At 47.9% G+C, this 24,062-nt stretch overlaps 2 protein-coding genes and 2 non-coding genes across 4 annotated transcripts; 1 reads left to right on the top strand and 3 right to left on the bottom strand.

Annotated features, from left to right (window-relative positions):
- Positions 1–1,317: 1,317 nt before the first annotated feature.
- LOC144148825 (uncharacterized) lies at positions 1,318–4,436 on the bottom strand. The gene is made up of 2 exons (XM_077680343.1): positions 4,313–4,436; positions 1,318–4,236 (listed from the first exon to the last, which is right to left on the bottom strand). The coding sequence occupies exon 2, from the start codon at positions 4,222–4,224 to the stop codon at positions 1,735–1,737; it is 2,490 nt and encodes an 829-aa protein (XP_077536469.1). The 5' UTR covers positions 4,225–4,236; positions 4,313–4,436; the 3' UTR covers positions 1,318–1,734.
- Positions 4,230–22,226, bottom strand: LOC144148534 (uncharacterized). The gene is made up of 7 exons (XM_077680058.1): positions 22,054–22,226; positions 18,127–18,314; positions 16,175–16,408; positions 11,513–11,712; positions 8,217–9,348; positions 4,313–4,644; positions 4,230–4,236 (listed from the first exon to the last, which is right to left on the bottom strand). Exons 1-7 carry the CDS (start codon positions 22,196–22,198, stop codon positions 4,230–4,232), a joined length of 2,238 nt encoding a protein of 745 aa, XP_077536184.1. The 5' UTR covers positions 22,199–22,226.
- Positions 19,335–19,408, top strand: Trnai-aau (transfer RNA isoleucine (anticodon AAU)). Its single transcript has one exon. It is a non-coding gene; the product is annotated as a tRNA-Ile (tRNA).
- Trnai-aau (transfer RNA isoleucine (anticodon AAU)) lies at positions 19,573–19,646 on the bottom strand. Its single transcript has one exon. It is a non-coding gene; the product is annotated as a tRNA-Ile (tRNA).
- Positions 22,227–24,062: the final 1,836 nt, after the last annotated feature.

The raw sequence follows: 24,062 nt of genomic DNA, 5'->3' as shown, positions 1-24,062 counted from the left end.
TTGGCAAATCGGCCATGATCATCTGATGGCAGCTGTCGTCGTCACTGAACAGTTCCACCCAGTGGGCACGCGTGTATTTCAGCTTATTATGTGGACATCGCAGCCCAGTATGAATTGGCCTCTGGCAACAGCTGTTGTCAGTGGCCGATCCCACCGAGCGGCTATGTCGTTGCGCCTTTACCCAACCTTATTGAGCATTGCGATGTGTCGTACCACATCAAACTCATTGTACGTTGACCCATGTGCACCGGCGGCCAGCGCTCAGCCAGAAGCCATAGTGCATTCATTGACTCCACCTTTACAGCACCTACAGCACAATGTAGCCTAAGTAGTGTTGTGGATGCTTGCTAAACCTGCATTCCAGAGGACCGGGGTTCGATCCCCATCCAGTTCCAAATTTTCCTAATTTTGTTTTCAACTGTCTATTGTGTTTACGTTTATGCCACGAGCCACTTTAGGAACCTTTATGCTGCTGCAGGCAGATGCTGGCGCCATGTAACGCTTTTGCAGTAAAATGCCCGTTTGAGTTCGTGATCGCAACGTTTGCTTTTCCGTTTTACAGAAGGACCTTGTAGTTTATGAATATTGCAGGACAGCTGCCTGTGCCTCTTTAGGGTGCAGATTTTTTGTTATTGCTTGAGTGTTTCTGGAAGCAGGCATATCGGCTAAAGTATTCTGCTGCTTGCTAGGTCAGATGTTCATTTTTCCCAATTGCAAAGACTTACAGGCCAACTGCATTCACATTTTACCTTGGCAAATTTGTTTTCAACGTACAGTACGTACCGCCAGATCAACTGGGACATCACTTGTAGCCCCAGGAAATGTGTTGTTGATTTGCTACAAGACTGCAGCCGGCTGGGTGCTTGGTTCTCCAGCCTGCCAGGAGAACTGCTTGAGCTCTGCTAGGCAAGCTTCTCCTAGGGCTTTTGCGAGGATGAAGCATTGCGCACAGGTCTGCTCCAGCCGGCCAACCACTTGCGGGAGCTCGCTTGCCAGCTGCAACGTCACTTCATCCTGTCCATAATACTGCGCTCTTCGCAATTTCAGCTTCCAAAATTGCCGATTTTTTATTGGTCTGTGCCGTGGATATGCGTATTTCAGCTGTCATATTTGGTATCTTGCGGTCTTTTTAGGCAGACTATACAGAAATAAGGTTTTCTGGAGGTCGAAATTGAGTGCAGTTGGCCTTTAATGGAGGCGAAACGTGAAAATGCCTGCTTTTGCAAGACCTTTACGCAAGGAACCCCAAGTAGTCTAAAGCATTCAGCCCTTTACCGCAGTGCACTTCAGCCAGAGGTAACTTAGTGGCACATCAGAGTCCAATTTGACCAGAAGTATAAAAAACAGATACACTATCCTTTTTCATGGCTTCTGAGCCTGCTTCACCAATTGAACAGACCCTTGTGAATGCAGCAGAAAAAAAAACATAATTTAAGCATAGTGATTATAAGTGGCACAACTTAACGCAGCTGCATTGGCTCGAGGTAAATTATGTGGGAAAATTTAATTTTTTTATTAACTACCATTTTATATGTGCCTGACCTGATGAAAGGTACATATAAAAAAAAGACATCCCTCAAAGAAGACATCCACTTGTGTGTCTTGTGCATAGCCTATAGATACAAAGTCCTGAAAACAGTCGCAGCAGTTTGCTTTTGACGTTTCATTTATTGACCACCTGAAGAATTTGACTCCTTACCGCCACGGCCACCTTTTGTCCTCTAGAAGAGCAGATTACAATCCGTAACTTGTGTCCGAGTACGACTGACTCGCAAAGATCGCCTTAGTATCACTGAAAATCTGTAGATGGAAGGAACTGTCTTCAGTACTGGTGGAGCCTTCTGACAGGACGGATGTTGCACTCGTGCTGGTGCTATCGACTGTTGTTCCAGAAGCATTCTTTTCCCCACCTCTCTTCCTCCTACGCTTTGGAATTGGTTTGGCAACCACCACAGGCGAACGCTCGCCACCTACGCCGGCATTCTTGTCTCCATCGGTGATCGACAGCCTACAATCTGCACTAACGTTTGATGCGCTCGCACTTTGCAACGGATCACAGTTCGGCTCTGTTCGGACGGTGCACTCGCATGCGGGTGGCATTGAGTCGCGCAGATCAGTGGTTGGCAGATTTGCGTCACTGTTTGCAACCACCAACGGTGGCGCAACCTGGCTCTCCTCTACCTGCACGCTTGTCCTGCTGTACTGAGACTCTGGAACCAGCGAGATAGTGTTGTCGCAATGGCCTCGTCCTGGCGCAAGGTATTCCCTGTTGCCGAAAGCCTTGTCGTCGTCTCCCTCAAGAAGATCGCTGAACTCGATTCTCAGCAGCGTCGAAACTTCGTCCACCAGGACTTCTTCGCCCCCGTCGGCTTTCAAGATGTCGACGCCTCCTGTCGCCGTGTCCTCCGTGCATTCGTCGGCACAGTGTGGCACCTCCGACAGCCGCAGCTTATCGCACTTCTTAGGAGGCAGCTGGACTTCGCTGGGCTCGCCAACCAAGGTAATCGACTCCTTTGTTATCACACTGCCTTCGCTTTTCAGCTGCGAATGGTCACTACTTGTGGCTTTTACGTCGTCGGTCGCAACTAGATGTTCGGCGGCGGCCCCTTTGGCAGGTGAACCCTGAAGCGGCGTCTCATGTCCATCGGCCTCTTCGAGGACAGCACCGTCGACGGAGAAGCTCTTGTGGACCAGCGGAAGCTCGGAGAGGGTTGCGTTCACACTGCTCGCTTCGTCTATGTTCTTGCAGGATGCCGACTTGACGGCCGGCCGGCGAGTGGTGGAACAGTCCTTGTACTCGATGGATAGCATCTTCTGATGAGGTGCGGACAACGGCACTAGTGCCCTCGGTAGTACGATCTGCCTGGTTTGAGCACCAAAGGGACACTCCATGGATGTGCTGCTGTGGCCGAAGGTACTCGCAATACAGTTTTTGAAGGAGAGGCGCTTGAACTGTTTTGTAGTCGTCATGCGAAGCGTCCTGGTACCATTGATGTACCTGTGCACGAGTACGGACGCCCTGTTGGGCGCCGGGAATGTGGAGAAGAGGCCGCTCGGAACCAGCTCGTGGCTGTGAAGAACAGTGGTGTCTTTGTTTGGGAGGGGCACAGGGCAGCGGCTCTGCGGTTCGCTCGCAGTCGTGTCACGCTTGTCTCTCGACGTGCCAAGGAACAGAGCATTGCTCGATGACGCACTCCCTCTAGCAGTGTCCGTGTGTTCCGGTTTTCGTTCTTGCCTTGGAGAGGGCTTTGGTGCTTGCGATGTGCACGCCAACGGTGTAAAGTTTTCCACCTGCGCGTCGTCTCTCTCTCTCGCTTCATCGTCAGGGAGCCTGTCGGGCGTTTCCTGATGAGCATTGGCAGCAGTTGCAGCAAGCTCTTCTTGTGGGATCGTGGTCTCCTGCGTCAAACTGATGCTTGAGCTGGAACAGAGGTTCGAGATGGTCAGCCTGGCTGTTGAAGTTTTCCCTTCATGTGTGACGGTCTCCTCACAGTCCCTTCTTGGTTCTTTTTCAACTGTTTCAAGCTGGTGTATGCTTGGGCAGGGGATTCCTTCCTGTTCAATGGCTCTCACTTTGCTAACTGATGATGTGGCACCGTCCAGAACCGAGTCAAATGATTCTGAGGGCTCCAGAATGTAAATGGCGGCAGTTTTCTCCTCTTTTGGTGTGATGGCCTGTAAGCGCTCACACACTTCGCGGATGGCGGCCACTTCGCTCTGTGATGCTTCGACACACCTTGGCAGGCTGACAGCAGACACAGCCACCTGCCCGCATGTCTCTTTTTGGGCTGCTAATGTCGCCTGGCCATAATTATCGTCAGTTGTGCTGGTTTCTTTAAGATCACACTCACTCGCCTCCGTCGATGTCTTGCCTTTGACTGCGCTCTTATCTTTTATCTTCTCTTGGCTGCCCGACAGGTAGTCGCACTCTTTCACCACAGTTCCGCTGCCCACGTAGTACACGCTATTCAACCAGTGGACGGAGCGCTGACGGTTCTTGAATGTCGACGACGTCGAGAGCTTGCCCCCTGCCCACGGTACCTGAGTGATTGTGTTTTTGCCGTCCGTCTGGGGCATCGTCGGTGTCGGAGACGGCGTCGCACTCGTCTCAAATCCGTGGTCACTGGAGGCGTCCGACCTTGCCGACGACGCCTTTCGACGAGCGCTGGGGCTGACCGAGATTCTGAGAGCCTGCCGGCTGTTGTCTCGGGCACGCCTGGGCATCTCCTTCACCTCCTGGTGGCAACGGAGCACCGTTGATGCATTGCACTCGTACTCCCCGCTGTGTGGCGCGTCATTTTCAGAGACTAACCTTTTGACGGTGTCCGAGTCTTCGTGTGGCATCCGCGGCGGACTCGCGTCGTCATCGCGGGAGTCGGGTGAACAGTCCGTTCCCCTTCGCTGGGCCCAGGTCCGGAGGTTGCTCTGCAGTGCCGTCTTGAGGTCGTGGGCGCGCTGTCCAAACATCCGAATGATCGGCGCCGGGCCACCTTTCTTCGTCTCGTCCGAGTCTTCCTCCAGCTGGTTGCTGTGTGGGTCGCTGTAGTTGGTGGTGTAGTTGCCGGAGGTGCCTTCGCTGGCCTTGGACCGTGTCCTGCCGCTGTAGCCGCCCGTCAGAGACAGCCGGGCGCCGAATTCGTCCTGCTGTTTTAACAAAACGACGAGAAGTTAAAAGAAGCATCGAAGGGGATTTGTTGAGCACGTTTTTGTGGCTGCATTCATGGTTCAAGGTGTGTAATATGTCTCATTCCACTGTGTTGTGGATGTATAGTGCCTCACTTGTTTTGAGAGCTGAGATGACGAAAAAATTCAAAGCTACTCCACCCTGTGAATGTGGATGACCAGTGGAGCTGTGAAGCCACTGTCACTTCGTAACGACAGTCAACATGGCTTTGTTATCGCTAAGACACATTCTAGGATTTTGTCAAATGCTTCTGGGTGATCATTTGGCCCAAATCACATTGCAAGCCAGATGTCTTTAATGTGGAATGCGTGAACTACTCCTTTGTCAGGCCCAACACATCCACAGTGAAATCGGTAGCTTTGACCGCATCACAACTAACCCATGGTGCAATGACACTAAAGCATTGATGTCCAAGTGAACGCCCCTGACACTTTTCTTGCGCCTCGTGTTTTTGGGGGGCTTATTCATCTTTCTGCTTAACTGACACAGCTTGCTTCGTGATCTGCTCCCGTCGTACGCTTTCAAATGGCTTTGATCTGTCTCCTACGCGTTGTGCCACTGCTCGTTCACTTTCGCTACTGCCGAGTTGGAGCTTGTGCTATGAAACGCCTTGCGTTTCAGACACACCTGGAGCCTTGAGAGTTTTGATGCAAGGACATCACAAAATGAATAGATACCTGCTCTCATACAGCTCCCCTGTAAAAAAAATCTAGTAGCTTTACAACTTCATTTTCGTCGATGCGTAGTTACCTAGAATAAACGCATTTGCAGTCCGCTGAACCACTAACTGGACTTGCGATTGCGTCATCACAGCCGATGACACAAGATTGCTGATAAAGAGGACTGCGCAATGTAACACCATATTTGAATGACCTTTAGTTGCAGAACAAAAATGTGTCCAAGCTGGTTGAAAAAAAAAAAAAACAAATTCAAGACATGGGCTACACAGTTCTAAAGTGCAACCTGATGAGACACTTAGACAACACTTGCAACCTGCTTCAGTGTCCAAGAATTACGTAATGCCTCGACTTCGTTTAGATGCTCCTGCCATGACTCGCTAAGCCTAATACCCCTGTCACTCGCGATCGGGCACTCTCAATCCGGATTGAGGCGAAGCACCACGACTGACTTTTCGAGCACGCTGGACGCACTGCCGCTGCTACACGGCACGTTTCAACAATCCCGATTGAGAAGTTGCACCGGCTGCACTCACGTACACCAAATGGCGCCAGAAATGTAATTCGCGGCCTGCGTCTGGTAACTGCAGTTGTAGGTATACACAATTATATAAATGTTACCGCATGCTTATTCGAGTCATGATATTTGATACAAGTTCTGGCGTTAGTTGAGTTGTCAACTTCTGTGCCGTTAGTCAGCGGGGACGAGAGTATCACCACTTTCGTCCGATCGCACTTGAAAACCTGGATTGAGTTCGAGCAGGATCGGGCTTGATAACTGCCGTGTAGCAGCGCCCGATCCGGATCGACTCAATCGCAATTGAAAGTGCCCACGCGACAGGGGTATTACCTTGTTCTTTGAACTGAGGTCGCAAGTTCTAGGTTTAGGGGGGCCGTGATGACAAAATACAAGTTTACTTCATTAAGAAAGCCATTTTGCCCCAATATACCAATTTTATCACACACTTCAAACACAGTCTAGATATTATTAAGCAAACAGATGAAGCAAGGGTGACTCCCAGTCACTTTCTAGCCAGGTCTTTATGACATCAATCTTTTTTCTAGGAGTTGGCAGCCACCAACCACAGCCACCACAAGAAACATGACTGTGCATTTGTAGTGGTGACTTTAATTTTATTTGATCACATCACTTGAACGCAAACATGTAGTAAGCTCACCGATAACTACATTTTAAGTGTTTCCTCAATTCCGTCACTGCCAACGTCGTGTAGCACGAAATTTCAAGGTTTTCGATTATTCTTTCACTTTTTTTCCTGGTTAAAAAAGCGTCTTTCTGGGCCAAAATGGAGCTGAGTGAGTTACAAGAGGGTAGTTCTACCAAATTAAACAAGATTGTCTTTTGTCGTCACGGCCCCTTTAAAGGGACCCTGCAACACTCCTTGAGCAGTGCAAGTAAACCTGCGCGACATTTAGCTTACACTGTGAGGAATACCCGAGCCAAATATTGTGCACGTGAAGCGGTTAGCAAGCGGTTAGCACGCTGTGAAATATGCGAAAAAACCAACCGCGCTCTCGTCGATTTTTCTCATTATGCACCCCTAGCATCGCCTAAATGACGTCATTGAGGCCATGGCTGTCCAATTGGCCGTCACTGGTCAACTTCGCAGCTCATTTCTCGTATTTCCTGTGACGATCCGCCGTTGTCGGCGCTGTGTACCAACCTCTTCTATGCTTGAACCTGTATGCACAGTTTTGCCGTTTCTTTTGTGTTTTGAGTGATGGGCTCAATATTCCCTTTCAACCAGACCACTCGACAACAAACGTTTATTGCTTCAAAAACGCCCCACCAGCCCAAGCACACACTTGCAAGCAGGCAGCCATGCCTGCTTTTTTGTGGCTTCAGACCAGAAATAGACCCCTCTACATTGCGGAGAAAACGAGCAAACTCCCCGGCCTGTGATATATCAAAGGCCGCCGAAGAGAATGCTGCGAGCCGCCCCCCCTTTCTGGGAGAGGGCACGCAGCTATCGTTGCGTTGTCTGTGGTCGAGTTGAGAAGAAACAATTAGTACGCGCGATTTCTGATTGCGCGTAGTTTCGATGGTAGTGAACGATTTTCATAATTTTTGCAAGAGGAGATTGCTGGGACAATAGGCTTTACCCTAAAATACATTCCAAGTAGTCGATGGTAAGTGCTGCAGGGCCCCTTTATAACTAGAGACACTGCCCTTAAAACAGCTTCCTTTATTGTTAATTAAACTCTGTGAAACTTGTCAGTCTTGCTGCATTTTTTCCACTGATTTCAAATATGCCATTATTTTTTGAGTAAGTCAATTAGTTACCAAGGTAATTGGAGATAATTAGTCGTTTTTGGAGGAACAATAGATAAAACAGTGTTAGTCATAACACTGTAATCTGTATTTTCCAATACTATGAACCCTGGTGAGTGCAATAAGAGAATTGGTTTTCTGATGCACTGCTTGGAACTGATTTTACAGCTCATAAAACCTTGGTGGCACCAGTGGCAAGGAATCATTTCGAATGCCCATTTCAAACACCAAAATTTAATGAGCTGTAGAATTAGTTCCAAGCGGTGCATCAAGAAACTGTTTCTCTTACTGCACTCACTAGGGTTCATAGAATTGGAAAATGTAAAGATTACAGTTTTATGGCTAAACACTGTTTGTGTATATTGTTCCTCCAAAAATCAATAATTATCTTGAATTATCTTGGTAACTAGTTGACTACTGAAACAATAACGGCACATGTGAAATCAGTGGAATAAAAGCAGCAAGACTGACAAGTTTCACAGAGTTTATTTACTTAACAATGAAAAGAAATAAATTGTTTTAAGAACCCTGTCCCCCTTTGAAAACAGAGAGAGAGTCGACTCGCCTGGTTTGTGCCAATGTTCAACATCCCGTCGTCGTCTTCGTCCATGCTGGCCCGCACCAACGAGGACATGCGCTGGAGCACGTCCTCTCCACAGTTCTTGCCGAGGGACGTGTCGAACTCCTTCTCGAAGAGCCACGGTCCCTCGACACCGCCCACTGGCACCCCCTCAGGCATGGAAGACGACGCAACCGTGTATTCTGGGATCGTGAGGTCCGCCCTGCGGCTTGCGTCTTGTCTCGTCCTCGCTTCCGCCCGCTGCTTCTTCTCCTCTTCCTGTCGGGCCACGCTTTCCTTCGACGACGAGGAAGCCACGGTGACCTCTGGAAGGATCATGTCCTGCGCAGTCTTAGGACGCGTAGTGCTGTCCTTGCCGTCAAAGTTTGTTTGGCTGGTCCCACCACTCTTGTTTTCTACGCTCAATGACTCCGCCTGTTCTTTGACGTTCTTGTCTTCTCCTGGTTGGTTGTCTGCTTTGACAACCACTGCCGAGTTGTCCTTGTCTTCTGGTTTGTTGCTTACTTCGACAACTGCTGCCGAGTTGTCCTTGTCTTCTTCTTGTTCGATGTCTGCTTTGATAACCACTGCCGAGTTGTCCTTGTCTTCTCCTGGTGTGTTGCCTGCTTCGACAACTGCTGCCGAGTTGTCCTTGTCTTCTCCTGGTTCGTTGTCTGCTTCGACAAGCGCTGCTGAGTTGTCCTTGCCTGCGACTACCGCGTCCTTTTCGTCACGCTTGTCGTCATCAATTTGGTCACTCACCACTACCTCATTGCCGTCTTCCGCTGGCACGTATTTGCATTGGGCATTATCTTCAGCATCTTGGAGTGGTGTAGGCTGGGCCGCGATGACGGCTTCTTCCTTAACATCGACTTCCGAGACGTTGGCAGACAAGTTGCTACAGGCATTGGTTTCGACCGTGGTGTCGTGCTCTGGGAGGGTCGTGAAGCGTTCCTTGCGGGTGTTCACGTCACTTGTCGAGGTGAACGGGACGTGGTCTTGTACCGTCATTTTGGAGCAGCTGAAGTACTCTGCCGGACTGCCGGGTCTTGCGCTGTCCTGAGTAGAGGTTGCCGAAGTCATGATGTAGGCGAAGTGGTAGAAGGCCTCTTCGCTGCGCTTACTGGGTGTCATGGACCTGAAAAAACAAAAAAGGAAGGCAACAGAGCAAGAGAATTGCGTTGGAATAGAAGCAAATTCTGTATTCCAACAACCAATGTTGAATCAAAAATGAGAAGTTGGGAAATTCGGTTGGTTCAACGACGCAGGGAGATTTGGAAAACTACAAAGAATGCTATAGACCACTCAGCACAGATTGAATTAACAATCGATGGCAAGGAGCAAGCCACTGGCCCTTTCACTGCAGGCTGCTACTAGGAAATAAAGCATCACTAGATGCCCTTGTTGTAGAGCAGCGGGTAGATGTCGTCTTAGTCAAGCACCCTCTGTTTTTTGAGGTTCACTTGCAGAGGAAAATGAGACTGGCATGCCACCTATTTTGTATTTGGCTAAGAGCTGTACGTTCAGCAAACTGCTTTACATTATAGCTACACTTGCGCTGTGTTCATCACACCATTTTCATTCCTTTGTTATGTTTTTTTTAAACAAAATTTGATGTTTGGCGGGACAGTACAAATGGGACACAGATAATGTGGTGACATACACGCAGGGATATGTTGCCCTTGTATTTTTGGGTCTCTTTTTATGTTCTTTTGTTGTTGTTTTTTGCACTATGGTTCTGCAGAGTTAACACATTTACCTGTTGGTGTCAAAGAATTTGTTTTTCGTGGATTTGTATTTGTGCGGTAAGCCTGTGTTACCATGTGCAAAGGCTTAGCTTCTAATGCTTTAATGTGAGAACTTTGGAGACATCTCTAACCACAAGCCATATTCGTAATTTGTTTAATTAGGCGGGACAAGTTTGGGTACAACCTGCCTATATTTTGTTAGCAGTAGAAACGTGGTCTAAATCCAGTCATCTATCTCAACTCAGTAATGACCGTCTGACCCTAAGTACTAAAATGCTGTGTGGCTAATTTATGAAAATTTCTTTCAATTGCCATTTAAATCAATATGCAGTGTGTATCGAGAATCTTGATTCAATAACACTACAAAGCAATGTTGTTTATGCATTTTTCAAAAGGTCTGAACGATATTATTCATAGTACACCACTACCACACCAAAAGATTTTACGGACTCATTGGGGAGCAAACAATGATCTGAATTTTACACCTGGAATTTTTGGAGTGTGTGAAATTTTTGGCTACCAGAAAGCATACATGTGTGTGTGCATATTTCTTTGCTTTTATATTTTTCTTTTACTTAGTAGACTCCTACAGAACATTGCTTGTTCGAGATTGGAAATAACGAAAAAAAATTGAGGGACGAATTGCTCAGTAGAGCTGCAGTGTTCAGCATGATGCTGAAAATACGTGCCAGCCTTGTTACGGAACAACATGAACAGAGAGATGAAACAAGATAGCATACACTGAACAAAATAATGCAAAATAAACAGCACAAAAACGTTTCTCCTCGTCATTATTTGAGGGGGGAGATAGAGTATGAAAGCTATGATTTATTTACAAGTGCAGAAAGAAATGATGAAACCGTTGAACAGTCAAAAATTGTGGCAGGCAGGAAACAGTGCATAGGAATTACGATATTCTGATATTCTGCGATACTCCATACCGTATTTTCACGCATGTAATCCGTACCCCCACTTTCAGCCTGCCGGAAAAGAAAAAAAATCCTCGCGTATTACCCGCACCTTTGATACAGGAAAGGCTGCACCAAAGCTATTGCTCAAGCAAGACATCAAACTATGTAGACAGAAAACGCGTATATTTAGCAAGTAGAATACACTGACTGCACAGCCAAAGTGACAATTCACTAATAAAATTCAGTTGTTAGAGTGCGCTCGTACTTGTTTTTTAACTGAGAAAACTTCTTGCTTGGCTAGTTGGTGAGTGCAAGAAAAACACACAGACGAAGAACAGAGTAGAAGAACAGAGTAGACGAGACAGGGCGCTAGTCTCGTCTACTCTGTTCTTGGTCCATGTTTTTGTTGCGTTTCAAATCACGGCATCCTTGTTTTTTCTTCCTTGTCCTTCTATGTTCTGCACAATCGCTTCCACGGAAGGCATGGTCAGTGTTACTGCGTAGGAGCTTCACGACACAACACGCATGGCCGTGAAGCTGCACTAAAGAAAAAACCCCGCGTATTACTATCTGAAATTTTCGCATTTTTGGTGCGGGTTGTATGTGCGAAAATACGGTATGCCGCGAATGCAGCAGAACTCACGTGAGTGTCGACGCATCCGGCTGCTGCACCGTTGTTGGACTGTTGGTCGCCGATAGGGACAGCGCTGAACGGTTGGTGGTGGGCCTCACATTGATGATGTCGTCCAGCTGCGCACACGTGCCCTGGTGACCTTCTGGTTGGATCTCGTCGTCTACCCAGTTCTTGGGTATCTGGAGGTCGTTCGCCTCCGGGTTTTCATACTGCGGCGAACCCGAACAAGTAAAGAAAGTTATCACTTGCGACTCAATCGGTGACTCGTTTCAGGTCTAGGACCAGAGCTTCACGTAATTGATGAATTTCTTTTTTAAATTTCGGTGTGTTGAGCGTGGAAGTTGCACCAGGGCAATTGGGCGCGCCATAGAGGAGGACTCTGGAGTTATTTTGACCTGGGGGTCGTTAATGTGCGACAAAGTTTCGACATGCAGGTGTTTTTGATTTTCACCTCTGTCTGAGAAGCAGCCACTGCAGCTGGGATCTAACCCGCATCCTTGGGCTCAGCAGCACAGCGCTTTAGCCACTGAGCCACCGTGGCAGGGTTTCAGGTGATTGGTTTTCTACACGCCCAATAACGTATGGAGAGGAGCCCAGAAGACGCCATGCAGACAAAACACAAGTTTGGTTTATTCGAAAGATGGCCTCTTTAGAATCATACTGACACCACTCTAAGTGCACACTTCGCTCAAATAAGCTATATAATTAGAAAAAAAGGGACCGGCCATGCGACCCACTTGCTCATTTCCCGCAACAGAACCTATGACGTCATTAGTGCCCAGCAGTGCGATTGATTGAGGCCGGCGAAAGCAAACGCAAATTAGGCAGGGCTTATAAGCTTGCCGAGTAAGCTATTTGCACTTCAATGTAATGCATATTGATTTTTCAGCAGTAAGAATGGTGGGATAAACAATGAAAGTTGCGATAATGTGCGTAAACATAGAAATACCGATGTGCACTGCTGTTGGTACTCGGTACACTAGGCTTGTTTTAGCTGCACAGCAGTCCGCTGCTTTGGAGTTGTCTTACACAACAGTGGCCGATTGGCGTAAGTGACATTGTCTTATGACCCCGGGCCGTTTGTCGAGGATACCCTGTGTTTCAAGAAACGATTACTTTCTACAGTAACAAAAACAAGCCAGGTGCAAATACGGTCAAAAACAAACCAAAGGTGGACAACGGTCTGCAACTAAGTATGGTAGCACCATCTGGTATGACTGGTGGTAAGCAAGGCTGCAGAGCCCAACGACACACTAAAAATTCATTTGAATACCCACTCTTATGACTTTATTGCAGACGTCACCAAAACACACGATTTGGCGGGACAATGAAAATTTTAACATAAATTGATTAATTTCTCAGTGAATACAGCATCGTTTGCTGCTGGAGAAGCGCTACGGGCACTATAACAAACGAAATCTTTCAAATCAAACAAACCTGTATTTTGTCTGCATGGCCCCTTTAAACACGGATTCCCCCACTATTAAGAAATGGCTTACGAAACAAAGTATAAAGCTTTGCCAAGCAGTGTTCTATGTGCTTATCACTTAGACCCTGTTGGATATCAGACCATAAGTTCCGTCGCATAAAGACGTATTAGACATAATTAGGTAGCAGCTGGAACTTGATCACATGCCACCTGCGTCAAGTCTGAAAATTTGTATTTGTATGGCGTATTGGGACAAAATACTAACTGATGACTGGCTGGTGGCGAGCTATGCAAACCAATCTAAATATTAGTTTAGCTATTAGGGACTGTCGCGAAGCGAGGAATCGTGCTTTCTCCAATTGTGTTCTCCCCAATTAATCAGTATAATGGCCTGTCTTAATTATGCCCAGCGCAGCGTATTGATTGGAAAGATTTTTTGAGGTTATTACCCCTTTCCTGCCCCCCACCGACTTCACTGCCTTTACTGACAAGAGAGACTGTCTTTTGAGCCTGCTAATAGATGCGACTGTTCTCATTTTCACTTTACTGGCTTTCATCTTCGTCCTTTACTAAATACAGCACATTAGAGGTCGTTCCTTGTTCACGTACACATGGACTCTGCAGTGTTTTCTTTCCGGGTTTGACATACAGCAATGCAGTGCTTCCAAAACCTGTGCTCTGGTTTGTTCGAGCATGAAAATTGTTTCAGGGTCTCATAGAAAAGCCTGCACGCAATCACTGTTGCAGCGATTCGTGCTTAAAAAAGCTGCCGCACTGTGTTTGGCAAGCTATCAGAATGTTGTCGGAAAACTTAGGATACGTATTGTGCTCCGTCTCCCAACAAATTTTTTAGGCAGCCGTCATGCTGCCCAGTAGAGGTACGGCACAAAAACTTTCCAGCCAATGTTGACTGTTGCGAGTCGCAACCAATTGCCACAAGTCCCTGGTATGCTGGGACAACAGGCACATAGATAAGCTGGTAAGCTCGCGAAAATGATAACCCCTTGTGTTCTTCACAGCTGTGGTTGTACCCCGCCCCTAATCATCCCTAAACAAACCCTCTAGTGTATTAGTGACCTAATCTGAAGGTGTTTATGAATCTGAAGGTGTTTATAAAGAGTTTTGAAGGCGTAGACGCACCTGTTTAGTTAGTGACCAATGTCTTGCTCGTGCTTTGCTAAACACTGAGAAATATTTTGGCTAGTCTGAACTGCACAGAGCACATTAAATTATGTGAAGCATTCAGCTATGACTTAACTACCCACTTTAGTAAAACCTTGGTACAAGAGACACCATTACACTACGAGAGACGTTTCAGTGAAAGCGGTGTGGTTGGTTTTCCGATATGCGCCATCTTAGCAACATCGCATACAAGAGACCTTGGTTGCAAGAGACGTGTTTCACAGGTCCCTTGAGTGTCTCTTGTAATGAGGTTTTACTGATGAACTGGGCTGGTGAGAAACAGCAGAACTGTAAAAAACGAACATCAACAATCAGGTGCCCAATGAGATACTATATGCCACTGAACCAGCCAACTGAGACAAGTGCATTGCCAAAGTATGTGGCGGTGTGAAAGATGTGATGCAAGTGTTTTACAGTAGCTGCACCTCTGCCTCCGCTCTGGAAAAACCAGTGTGGGAGCAGTGTGGCAGTTTAACTAAATTTCACGCATGCAGCGCATTAAGTCTTTAGTTTTACACCTCGGAGTTAAACGAGCTTGATGGGTAAGTACGGCGCCAAGTAATAAACAAATTTTCATCTGTAATTATGCGCATCAAATTATCACAGATAGTAAGGCACAGCAGGTTAGACTGCGTGCATATGCAAGTCTAAAACTTTGGCACGTACGGTGCACTCAGGTTCATATAATCACCAACTAGCGAGTCACGAGACTTTTAAAAGGAGCTTTGTGCCTGTCATTTAAACTAAGCAGTTAGCCAGTTTTTTCAACCTGCAAGGCCTGTCCTGTTTGACTTAAATCTCGCTTCATTTCAAGTTCTCCAATGCACTCATAGTGACGATACCTTACTGCATTGTAGCATTAAACAATCGTCAGCGCCAGAATCACGTAAGTATAACCGTTCCGTGATGCCAAACTGTTTTTACTTGCCCCTACACAAAGTAGCGACTCTGCTAAGACAATACAAGGCAAGGCAAGTGCCTCTTATCGATGTCATCCATGTAAAGCACATCCTGATGAAGGTTTTGGACTCGGGTAAGAAAATTTCTCAGGACACTTAAGCCTGCTTACCCTGGCGATACTTCTCAAAGACGTTTGTACTGCTACATTGTGTTTGTCTTTTTTTTTTTTTGCCTTCGTTTCTTCGCCTTTTGGTGTGGATTCTTTTGACAGACAAACTGGCGACACTGCAGACAGGTTGCCTAGGATCAACTTTCTTTGTGGCTGGTGCATGCCTGTTCTACTGTCACACAATGTGACGCCAGTATCGCTTAATTCCACCACTTGCAACGTATTGGGGTAATGTGGTGGTAACAAAACTATCTGATTTATTGTATCTAAATTAATCCACACACCATGTTTTCGTGCATATAACCCGCCCTTGCATATAATCCGCACCCCCACTTTCAGCCCGCCGGAAAAGAAAAGAAAAAATCGTCGCGCAATGCCCGCACATTTGATACAGGAAAGACTGCGCTAAGGCTACTGCTCAAGCAACACATCGCATACCATGTAGAAAGAAAAGGCGTATATTTAGCACGTATAATACACTGAGTGCGACACAAAAGTTACAATTCACTAATAAAATTCAGTTGTTAGAGTGCGGTCGCACTTGTTTTTTCTTTCTTGTCCCTGTATGTTTTACGCAATCGCTGCCATGGAAGGTTTAGTCAGTGTTACTGCGTAGGAGCTTCACGGCACAATGCATATCGACGTGAAGCTGCACTAAAGGAAAAACCCTGCGTATTATCTGCGCCCCTACTTTGCCACGGAAATTTTTGCATTTTTGGTGCAAGTTATATACGCACGAAAATTTGGTGTGCGCACTTTGGTGGAACATTGTTGTGTCTTTTGCTCTTTATGATGGTAGCCGTTTCTTTTATCAGACAACAATGCCACTTTTTCACACAATGAGGCACTTGAGGTGCGAGTCGAAAAAGAATTGCGACAATGACCGGCTGCTGAGTGCTCAGAAAAGGCTCGAAAAAGTTGAAAAAGACTTGCCGCAATGACCGGCTGCTCAGTGCTCGAAAAAGACTTCAAAAAGTCGAAAAAGACTTGCCACGATGACCGGCTGTTCTGCACTGCTGTCTCTTTGCCGTCGCTCCCAGCTAGTGTCAGGGGGTGTGTCGGCATGCTTGATCTCGTAGCCTTCGTTCGCAGTGTTGTTGTCGTTGCTGTCGCTGTTGTTGTTGTTGAGCTCATCCTGGAACTGCATGTTCAGGTGGTCGCACTTGAGAAGGTGCAGAGTTTCTTCTTTGTTCAGCGCTGACCGCGGGAAGAGCCTTCTCGATATCTGCAAGGGACGAACAATAGAACGGGCTCAAAGTCAAGATGCGACAACCTTTATGGAGCGACTAGTAGCAGTATCGTACATTGGCAAGACATGTGGGGGGCATTCAATAATCACTTGAGTAGTATCAGGTCCAATCAAGCCAGTATTAGTTTTAGCCCGGTTCACAGTGAACAACCGGTAAATACGAGAGAAACACACCGTATTCTTTTCATCGCTCCTCTCTGCAAGATATAGTGCCTTCAATTTTGTGTCAGTTGAAAGAGTTGAAAGAATACCAAACATGTATATAATACTGACATTTCAAAACCACCTAAAATCAGATGTTTTCAAGCTTTTTTTTATCACATAGTCGGTGTCGTATACTGAGCCCATGACAGTCACTAATTTTTCAGGGGATGTAGTCATGGGTTTGATGAAAACGTGTGGTCAGGCATTGCATAAAGAAACAGCTAGTAATGCAGTCACTGACCAAGTCAAAAGGTTCAAGGGCGTTTGGGAACCTATTCCAGGAGATGGCTTGTGGCAGATAAACGCCTTTACATTTTAGAATTTTGTGTACTGAGCACAGAATTAATTCAGGACATCTGGGATTCTTGCCCGTCATGCAAGGTTCCTCTTATGTTTTTATGTTGGGGCCACGAACGAGTTTGTAGTTTAGAGTAAAAATTAATTTAGAGTCTGCTTGTTTTGAATAATTTACATCTTTAGCACTTGACGTGAATTTAAAGTTCTCCCTCACGCACACGGCTCTAACACACGATACCCAAAATAATGGAACCCCTAAAATAACACATCCGATCACCTGCGAAATAAAATATTCCAGGTCATTCCGCCCTGCGAAACTCGTTGGCCAACAAAGCTAAGTGGAGAAGTCACAATAGAACAACACATTCTTTGACACTGTCAGGCCTGTGTTCAACTGCTGCTGCACTGATGGTGGGTGTATTGGTTCCGTGATGACATTGAAAACCAAACTACCCCAATACGAACTGTCAGAACCATCCTCTCCGTGGTCCCGGCAAATCCACATAGAAATCTCCCCCAACCACAAAAGGGGTATACCGTCACCTGCAACCCATACAAATCATGCAGTCGTGAATTAACTCGTCAATATCACCCATGGATATGCCTGGCGAAATGTACACCATGGTGGGTACAGGGTTCAAGAATAGTACACTATAACCATGGTACACTATAACCAAGGATTAATATCCTTAGTTTTTCCATTATTAGTCTGCATGCTACACACACACAGCAGTCAACATGTTCGTCCTCTTGCAATTCGAGGACATATATGGACACACACATGTTCCGTCCTCTATGTATTGATGGCTTGCACTGAAATCACAAGAGTTCCTCTATATAGCTCCCACAGGGATTAGGTCCATAGAGGAACTCCATCAGCTACATAGAGGAACTCTAGAGATCACTGTAGCTGCCATGTTGAAGCACCGCGTGCACTACGAGAGGTCGTAAATTTTTTCTGCTGCCCTTTATGTGCAAGCCATGTATACAGCTGTCAAAACCTGATTATGGGTGATATGCAACCATCCATCCTTCCATCATCTTATCCATCATACACCCATCATCCCACTGCGCATGGAACGCTGACAGCTGTCATGAGCCTGCTGACAGGTGATCCGCAACCAACAATGGCACCTGCTTTTACAAGTATAGCGCTGGCAAACGCGAAAAGAGGCTTGAATTTGAATGCCCACCGGCAAGAACAGGAAGGGCCACAAGGTCAGAAGTCCATTGTCCTCTTCCTCGTTCGTTGCCTCGCCTGTCGGCTCGGGATTCAGCTGGGCATCCTTCATCCGCAAGGCTTTGGCAGAAGTCATGGCAGCAAGCATTTCCTTTGCAGTCGGGTTCTTGTTCACCTGTCTCAGGCATTCCAGCTTGTTCTCTGCGAATAGACGACGAACGAGGTTGGATTTTTTGAAGTGAGCGGCCTCAAAATGCTGCACACATTTACTGAAAACGATTTTTGTTTTTCCTTCAGGAGCACGACATTTCCCTAGTTCAGCCTAAACAGAATTTTTGGTAAGCGCCCTTTTGCACAACTGCTTACGTTTAAAACAGGTTTTATACTCGCGTGTCAGCACATACGAAAATGATTGGAGTTGTGTTATAGCATATAGGCAAAGTTTATTTAAGGCATCGCCTCCTTTAATTTTTTCAAAGGCCACAGTTACGACTTTCTACGCAACTACATGGATAGGAGTTGGGATGAAGTGATCATGTACCACCTTTCTTGCGCCCTCTCTTTGTTTATCCTCAACAAACTTCCTCTCGAACTTCAAATTGAAACAATTGCACTTGGAACATGTCAAAATCTCCCCCCCCTAAGGAGGGTTTGGACACCCCCCAAAAAAGATTCCACAAACCCGGGAGGATATCGCCCCCCTCCTCCGAAATCGAAATTCTGGATAAACCCCTGCAATGTGTGAAGCATCGCCTCCTGTATTTTTTTCAATGCCAAACGCATACGCCCCGAGCCGCAAACCAAGCCCTTTCCACACTCCCCAAATGCTAGCCTTCCCAGTGCTTTAGTCACGTGACCGGTTAATCTTGGGGCGACGTTTGGTGGTAAGTGGCAACGTAGGCAAAAACGTGCTCGACAGCGGCGCCGAGTTTCCTCTTGCTGGCCAGAGTAACAATCTGAAGCATCGGTTGCCTTGGCAACCAGGCACAGGCCACTCTCGAATTCAGTTCGGGACACGGGACACGACCGGGGATCCCTGATATGCCTGGCCCCACCTTACGACATGTGGCGAACCAGGCGTACCACTCACTCCCATTAATTGTGAAGCGGGCGATGCGTCTGGCATTGAAAAAATTCAGGAGGCAGTATAAAGGAATGATGCAATGAGCGGAGCATTTCAGCGAAGAAGCTGATTATTGTTTCCGACGACAGGGTACGCTTGGCCTGCTAGCTCAGTCGGTTAGAGCGTCGTGCTAATAACGCGAAGGTCGTAGGTTCGATCCCTGCGCAGGCCACGTTTCCTTTTGTTTGCTAAACTTGCGCGTTTTCTTTTCGGCGGTGTTCTGCGAAGCCACCGTTTTTTTGTAACTTCGGTTATGAGAAATGTGGGTGGTGTTCCTGGTGCGTTCGTGACTTATGAAAACGCATCTCACCTTGCAAGAAAAAAAAAAAAAAAAGCTGGCCTGCGCAGGGATCGAACCTACGACCTTCGCGTTATTAGCACGACGCTCTAACCGACTGAGCTAGCAGGCCATGCCGGCGACGGCTTTATAAAAGCTATATAATGTTACTTACAGCGCAATTTTTTTTGGCATTAAGGGAATACCGCACCAAAGCAAGTTACAGGATATTTATTAGTACGCGAAGTTAATGCAATGCTTTTCTTCTTTGACTGCGCCAGCCATAGAGATAATATACCGGCACCAGCTACTACGGAACATGCTACGGAAGCCAGCCACAGCCAATGACAGTCTCTAGCGAATGGCGGTCGTTCAAACGTGTGTAAACGCTGCAAATGTGATCCATCGTAGCACTTTTCTTTTTCAAACGGCATATAAGTTGGCTTTAGACGTATGGCCACTTAAACATCATCAATATAGCAAACAACACTCGCCTTGGAGAAATATTTCCACAGGGCTGAGAATTTCCGGGGCTTTCCACTCCAAACAAAGTGGTCTAGCTTTTTTGTAGTCGTATTTCGATTGAATACAGCTTTCCGTTTGTTTATTTCTGTCGTTTTTCAAGTCGGATATGCCGAATGATCAAGTCGGATATGCCGAATTATTCCAAACTACTCAAGAGGTTCGGGGTGGAAAAAGAAGCTGTGGATGATCGAGCCTGATGCAAGATGCAAGCTGAGGGCAAAAGAAGGTTGACAGGTAATCTTCAGGAGCTGCGCTGTCACTCTGAATTGCAGTGCGAAGCAGTGTTCAAAATATTTCCAGGTAGGCATTTTTTAAAGTGGAGAGTTAAATAAAAGAATTATCGCATTGGTTTCAAAGGGAATTGTGCCTGTATGAGGCAATAAACCCGGCGTTTGGAGCAGCGCCTGACCCCTATAATTTATGTGGCGCGTAGAACACGCCTTTCGAACGAAACAGAGTTCGAAGAGAACGAGTAATATACAAAACTAATGCGAGCCTTTTGTGTCTTTACGAGTGCGATAGCCCGTGGCTACATACCGAGCCAGGGGAAACAGTCAGTCTGCCCGTTCTCCGTCGGGGCTGTCGAGGTGACTCGATTAGCGCCGTGGAACAGAAAGTGTTGCGACATCGTGTGTATACCGTCAGTTGCTACGTCGGCTAAGCATGGTTGACCACGCAGGCGCGCCAACGCTGCAGCGCTAGAAGCGCGTACAGTGCCAGCGGAAACCATAATGCTTTCGCATTAAAGTCGCTTAGCAGACTTACGCGCTCAAAAAAAAAATACTTTTTAACAACAGAGCTTATCCGTCCGTCGCACCAAAAAACCTCGCGGAGCGATGAAGTCACCTCGTGTTGCCATAGCAACCCTTGGCGCAGCTGTGCATAGCTTCTCGCTCGCTTCGCTAGCCCAGGCATGGTTCCGCCGAGCCTCACCGGCGCCCGTCAAGCCGTGACGTTAGTGCGCAACATGTGGTATAAAGGTTCGCGTACAGCGCGTCGTCCAGGCTTGCGCGTGGGCTTGTGCCACGTGAGGAGCTCGCAATAAAAATACAAAAAAATACCGAGCGCCCGGCGTCGTTTAACTCCACCTCCGAGAACCCAGCGTTCGTGGCGAGATCTCTGGCGTGCTGTTCTCGCCAGTTCACGTGCGTTCGCGACTGAAGTGGGGAAGAGCACAGACGCAGAGTTCACGCTACAGATGCCGCGGGTTCTTGCGCGTGGTAACGTGGCCCACTTTGGGAGAGATGTGAAATCCTGCGGACTTTAAAACGATCCGGGCCTACCAGTCAGGGAGACCTTTCAGCGGCAAGTTTAGAAATCGATGTGATGGTGCAAGAGCGGAGTCTCCGTCGAAGGGAGAGGGGCCGCTAGCTCTGCTGTTTCACCAGCTGTGCACCACTAGTGCGCCAAATTTTTAAGTGCGAATGCACTTTATAAGCGACCCCAAACCTTCCACCGCCGCCGGCGGCGGCGGCGTCCGCAGTCCTCCTCTCCCTAGCAACGGCGTGGAGCGGAGAGGAGCGTCGGTAGCAACGGCGCGGTGACGTCACTTCACCACGTGACCGCGCTCGCTCCGCCTCCTCGCCGTGGCTACGCGGGTGCGCGCCGCTCCCCGCACCGCTCCTCGCGCCGTGACGTCATGGTATGACGTCACAGCGCGCCTCCTCTCCCCAGCAGCTGCCGCGCGCCTCTCTCTCCACCGTGACGTCACACTCTCTCCTCTCCCCCTCGCTCGGCTGCAGCTGCCGTGCGCCGCTGTCCCTCTCCCCTTGCGCTCGCCTCCTCTCTCAGCCACCTGGCTCGGCGCGCGCGGTGCGGCGTACCCCCCTATATATGCAGCGATAAACTGCCAGACCTCCGTGGGTCGGCTCGCGCGCGCTCACGGGCGAATGCCAACGGATTTTAACTTTACTCCCCCTCATAGCATCACCCCGTGCATTCGCACTTAACCATGTTCACCCTCGGGGAAATGCTTGGGAGTTTTTTATCATGAACATCTAGATCAGCTCCCTCACCGAGATTGGCAACGTAGGCGTCCGAGTCGTGGAGGAAGTTCGGAATGACGGTGAGGTGGAAGTCGTCCTCGAAGGCCATCTTCACCTCTCCTGTGCCGCTTGATGGGTTCGCGAATTCATTCCAAGGGTCGTGGTCGCTGTCCATGGGTTTCGAGAACCGGCGGCTGAAGCACGCGCCTCCTGCGAGCGAGCTGGAAAGCGGCCGAAAATGGACCATTGCGGTTTTAGTAGCCGTTGGCTCAGCTAGTGCACCTTATATCCGACGAAGTTGTTCTATATATGATCTTATTCTTTGCCCCTCTGTTGCTTGATGGAAGCTTAATCTTTTACCAGGACTGTCTTTGTCCCGAAAGCAAGAAGAAAGCAAGAGAAAATGTTTAGCTGAGGCTCTGCAGCCCCTCCTAAAATTCCTTAGTACGTATACGCATATTTATGTCACGAAATTAGTCTACCATTGAGCACGTTTAAGAAACCTGCTCAATTCGTAAACTACTCATTGTCCGCGGGCTCAATACTTCTGGAATATGTGACCCTTTCCTCCATGAGGTGACCGGTATATACAAAACGCAAAGGGTATATCTGTTCCCGCCACTTCCGATTCGAGATCTCGCCTGGCCTTCCGTACGCCGGCGGCAGTCAAACCCTGTTATAGCGAATTGCAATATGCACCGGGATTAGTTCGATATATCCAATAGTTCAATACAGCTGAACCCGCCTATAACGAACTTATTGTTACAAGTTCGCAATCCGCGGGAGCCCCCCCCCCCCCCATACTTCTCGCCCACCCCAACTCCACCATCCCCGCATGCAGAAACACAGAAACAAACACATTAAAGTAGCCGGTACCACACCCAAAATAATCCATTTATTGCAAGTAATAGAGCTACTTTCCGCCTGAACTGCCTACTTTGCACGGAAAAAAGCGGTGATTTTTGTTTTCACTTTTTTTGGCGGCTTCAACTAGCATAGCTTTCTCTACACGAAACATTGTTACACCAGTTCGAGTCCGCGTCCTCCAAAATCTCAGACGCATTGGCCGAGCACATCGACTCCCGAAAGCGCTTCATTATAAGCGTCGGACGGCTTTCACTCGAGACATCATCGGGAACATGGGGGAGCTCTTCCCTCAGTTCACCGATGCTGCTGTCTTGGTCCGGACTCGCTGACTTCGCGGGTTCCGTCGTGAGTCCCGCGCGACGGAAACAGTTACGGAAAGTGTCTGGCGTCACGTCGTCCGTGCGAGGCGCAATGTCTCAGTCGCAACCCTTGCTTTGCGGTCGCGGCCAATCCGCATCCCAATCGCCGCTCCGAGACCGTGCATTTCGGCGGCCATTTTCGGCGCGCAGAGTTCGATATATCGGATGTGAACTTCGTTATAAGGAATATGTTTCCCATGTATTTCCGTAACTGAAATATTTTTGTTCGATATATAGCATAATTCGCTCTATACGGGTTCGTTATAGCCGGGTTTGACTGTATTACACGCGTGTGTGCGCGTTGTTTATTTGCCACAGAGTGCTTACCTTTCAAAGGAGCCATCGTTGTTATTCATTGAATGAGCGATGCATGAGCGTTTTTTTTTTTTTTTTTCAGTGGAAACAGATAACACACGCGCGCGTGAAAGCCGTCGGCGTACGGGAGGCTGCAGGAGAGCTCTCGAACCGGAAGTGGCGAGCCGCGAGACTCCGCGGGAGCAGACAATGTACCCATGAGCCTTTGCGCTTTTTACCGGTCACCTATTCCCCAAAGAACTGAAGCCGTTTCACAGATACTGAAAAATACTGAACTTCGCGTGATGTGGACAACGGGAAGCAAGAGTCCAGACCGGGTTACGCGCAGTCACAAGGCGCGCAGAATAGAGAGTTTTAGCACTCCGCATGCTCCGTCTGTTCACCGGGACCCGACTGCGCACGCGGGTACGGCGAAGAGGACGCCCCCCCCCCCCCTTCCCGTAACGAATGTGCGGGCATGGCGAGGGCCGACCCGCGGAACTAATCCCCCCTACCGAA

Source organism: Haemaphysalis longicornis, unplaced genomic scaffold (assembly GCF_048455015.1).
Source record: "Haemaphysalis longicornis isolate Haplotype H1 unplaced genomic scaffold, Haemaphysalis longicornis Haplotype H1 scaffold_8, whole genome shotgun sequence".
In the NCBI taxonomy this organism is placed as follows: Eukaryota; Metazoa; Arthropoda; class Arachnida; order Ixodida; family Ixodidae; genus Haemaphysalis; species Haemaphysalis longicornis.
The sequence above is the reverse complement of the archived record's forward strand: the minus strand, read 5'-3'. Positions and strand labels throughout refer to the sequence as shown.

Bases quoted from the DNA above. Each gene is read 5' to 3' on its own strand.
- LOC144148825 (XM_077680343.1), bottom strand. From the start codon at position 4,224: ATGCCCAGGCGTGCCCGAGACAACAGCCGGCAGGCTCTCAGAATCTCG.
- LOC144148534 (XM_077680058.1), bottom strand. From the start codon at position 22,198: ATGGACAGCGACCACGACCCTTGGAATGAATTCGCGAACCCATCAAGC. The intron at 18,315-22,053 runs GTGAGGGAGCTG...GTCTATTCGCAG, and splicing joins CGCCTACGTTGCCAATCTCG to AGAACAAGCTGGAATGCCTG. The intron at 4,645-8,216 runs GCGAGTCGACTC...TTGTTAAAACAG, and splicing joins TGAACATTGGCACAAACCAG to CAGGACGAATTCGGCGCCCG.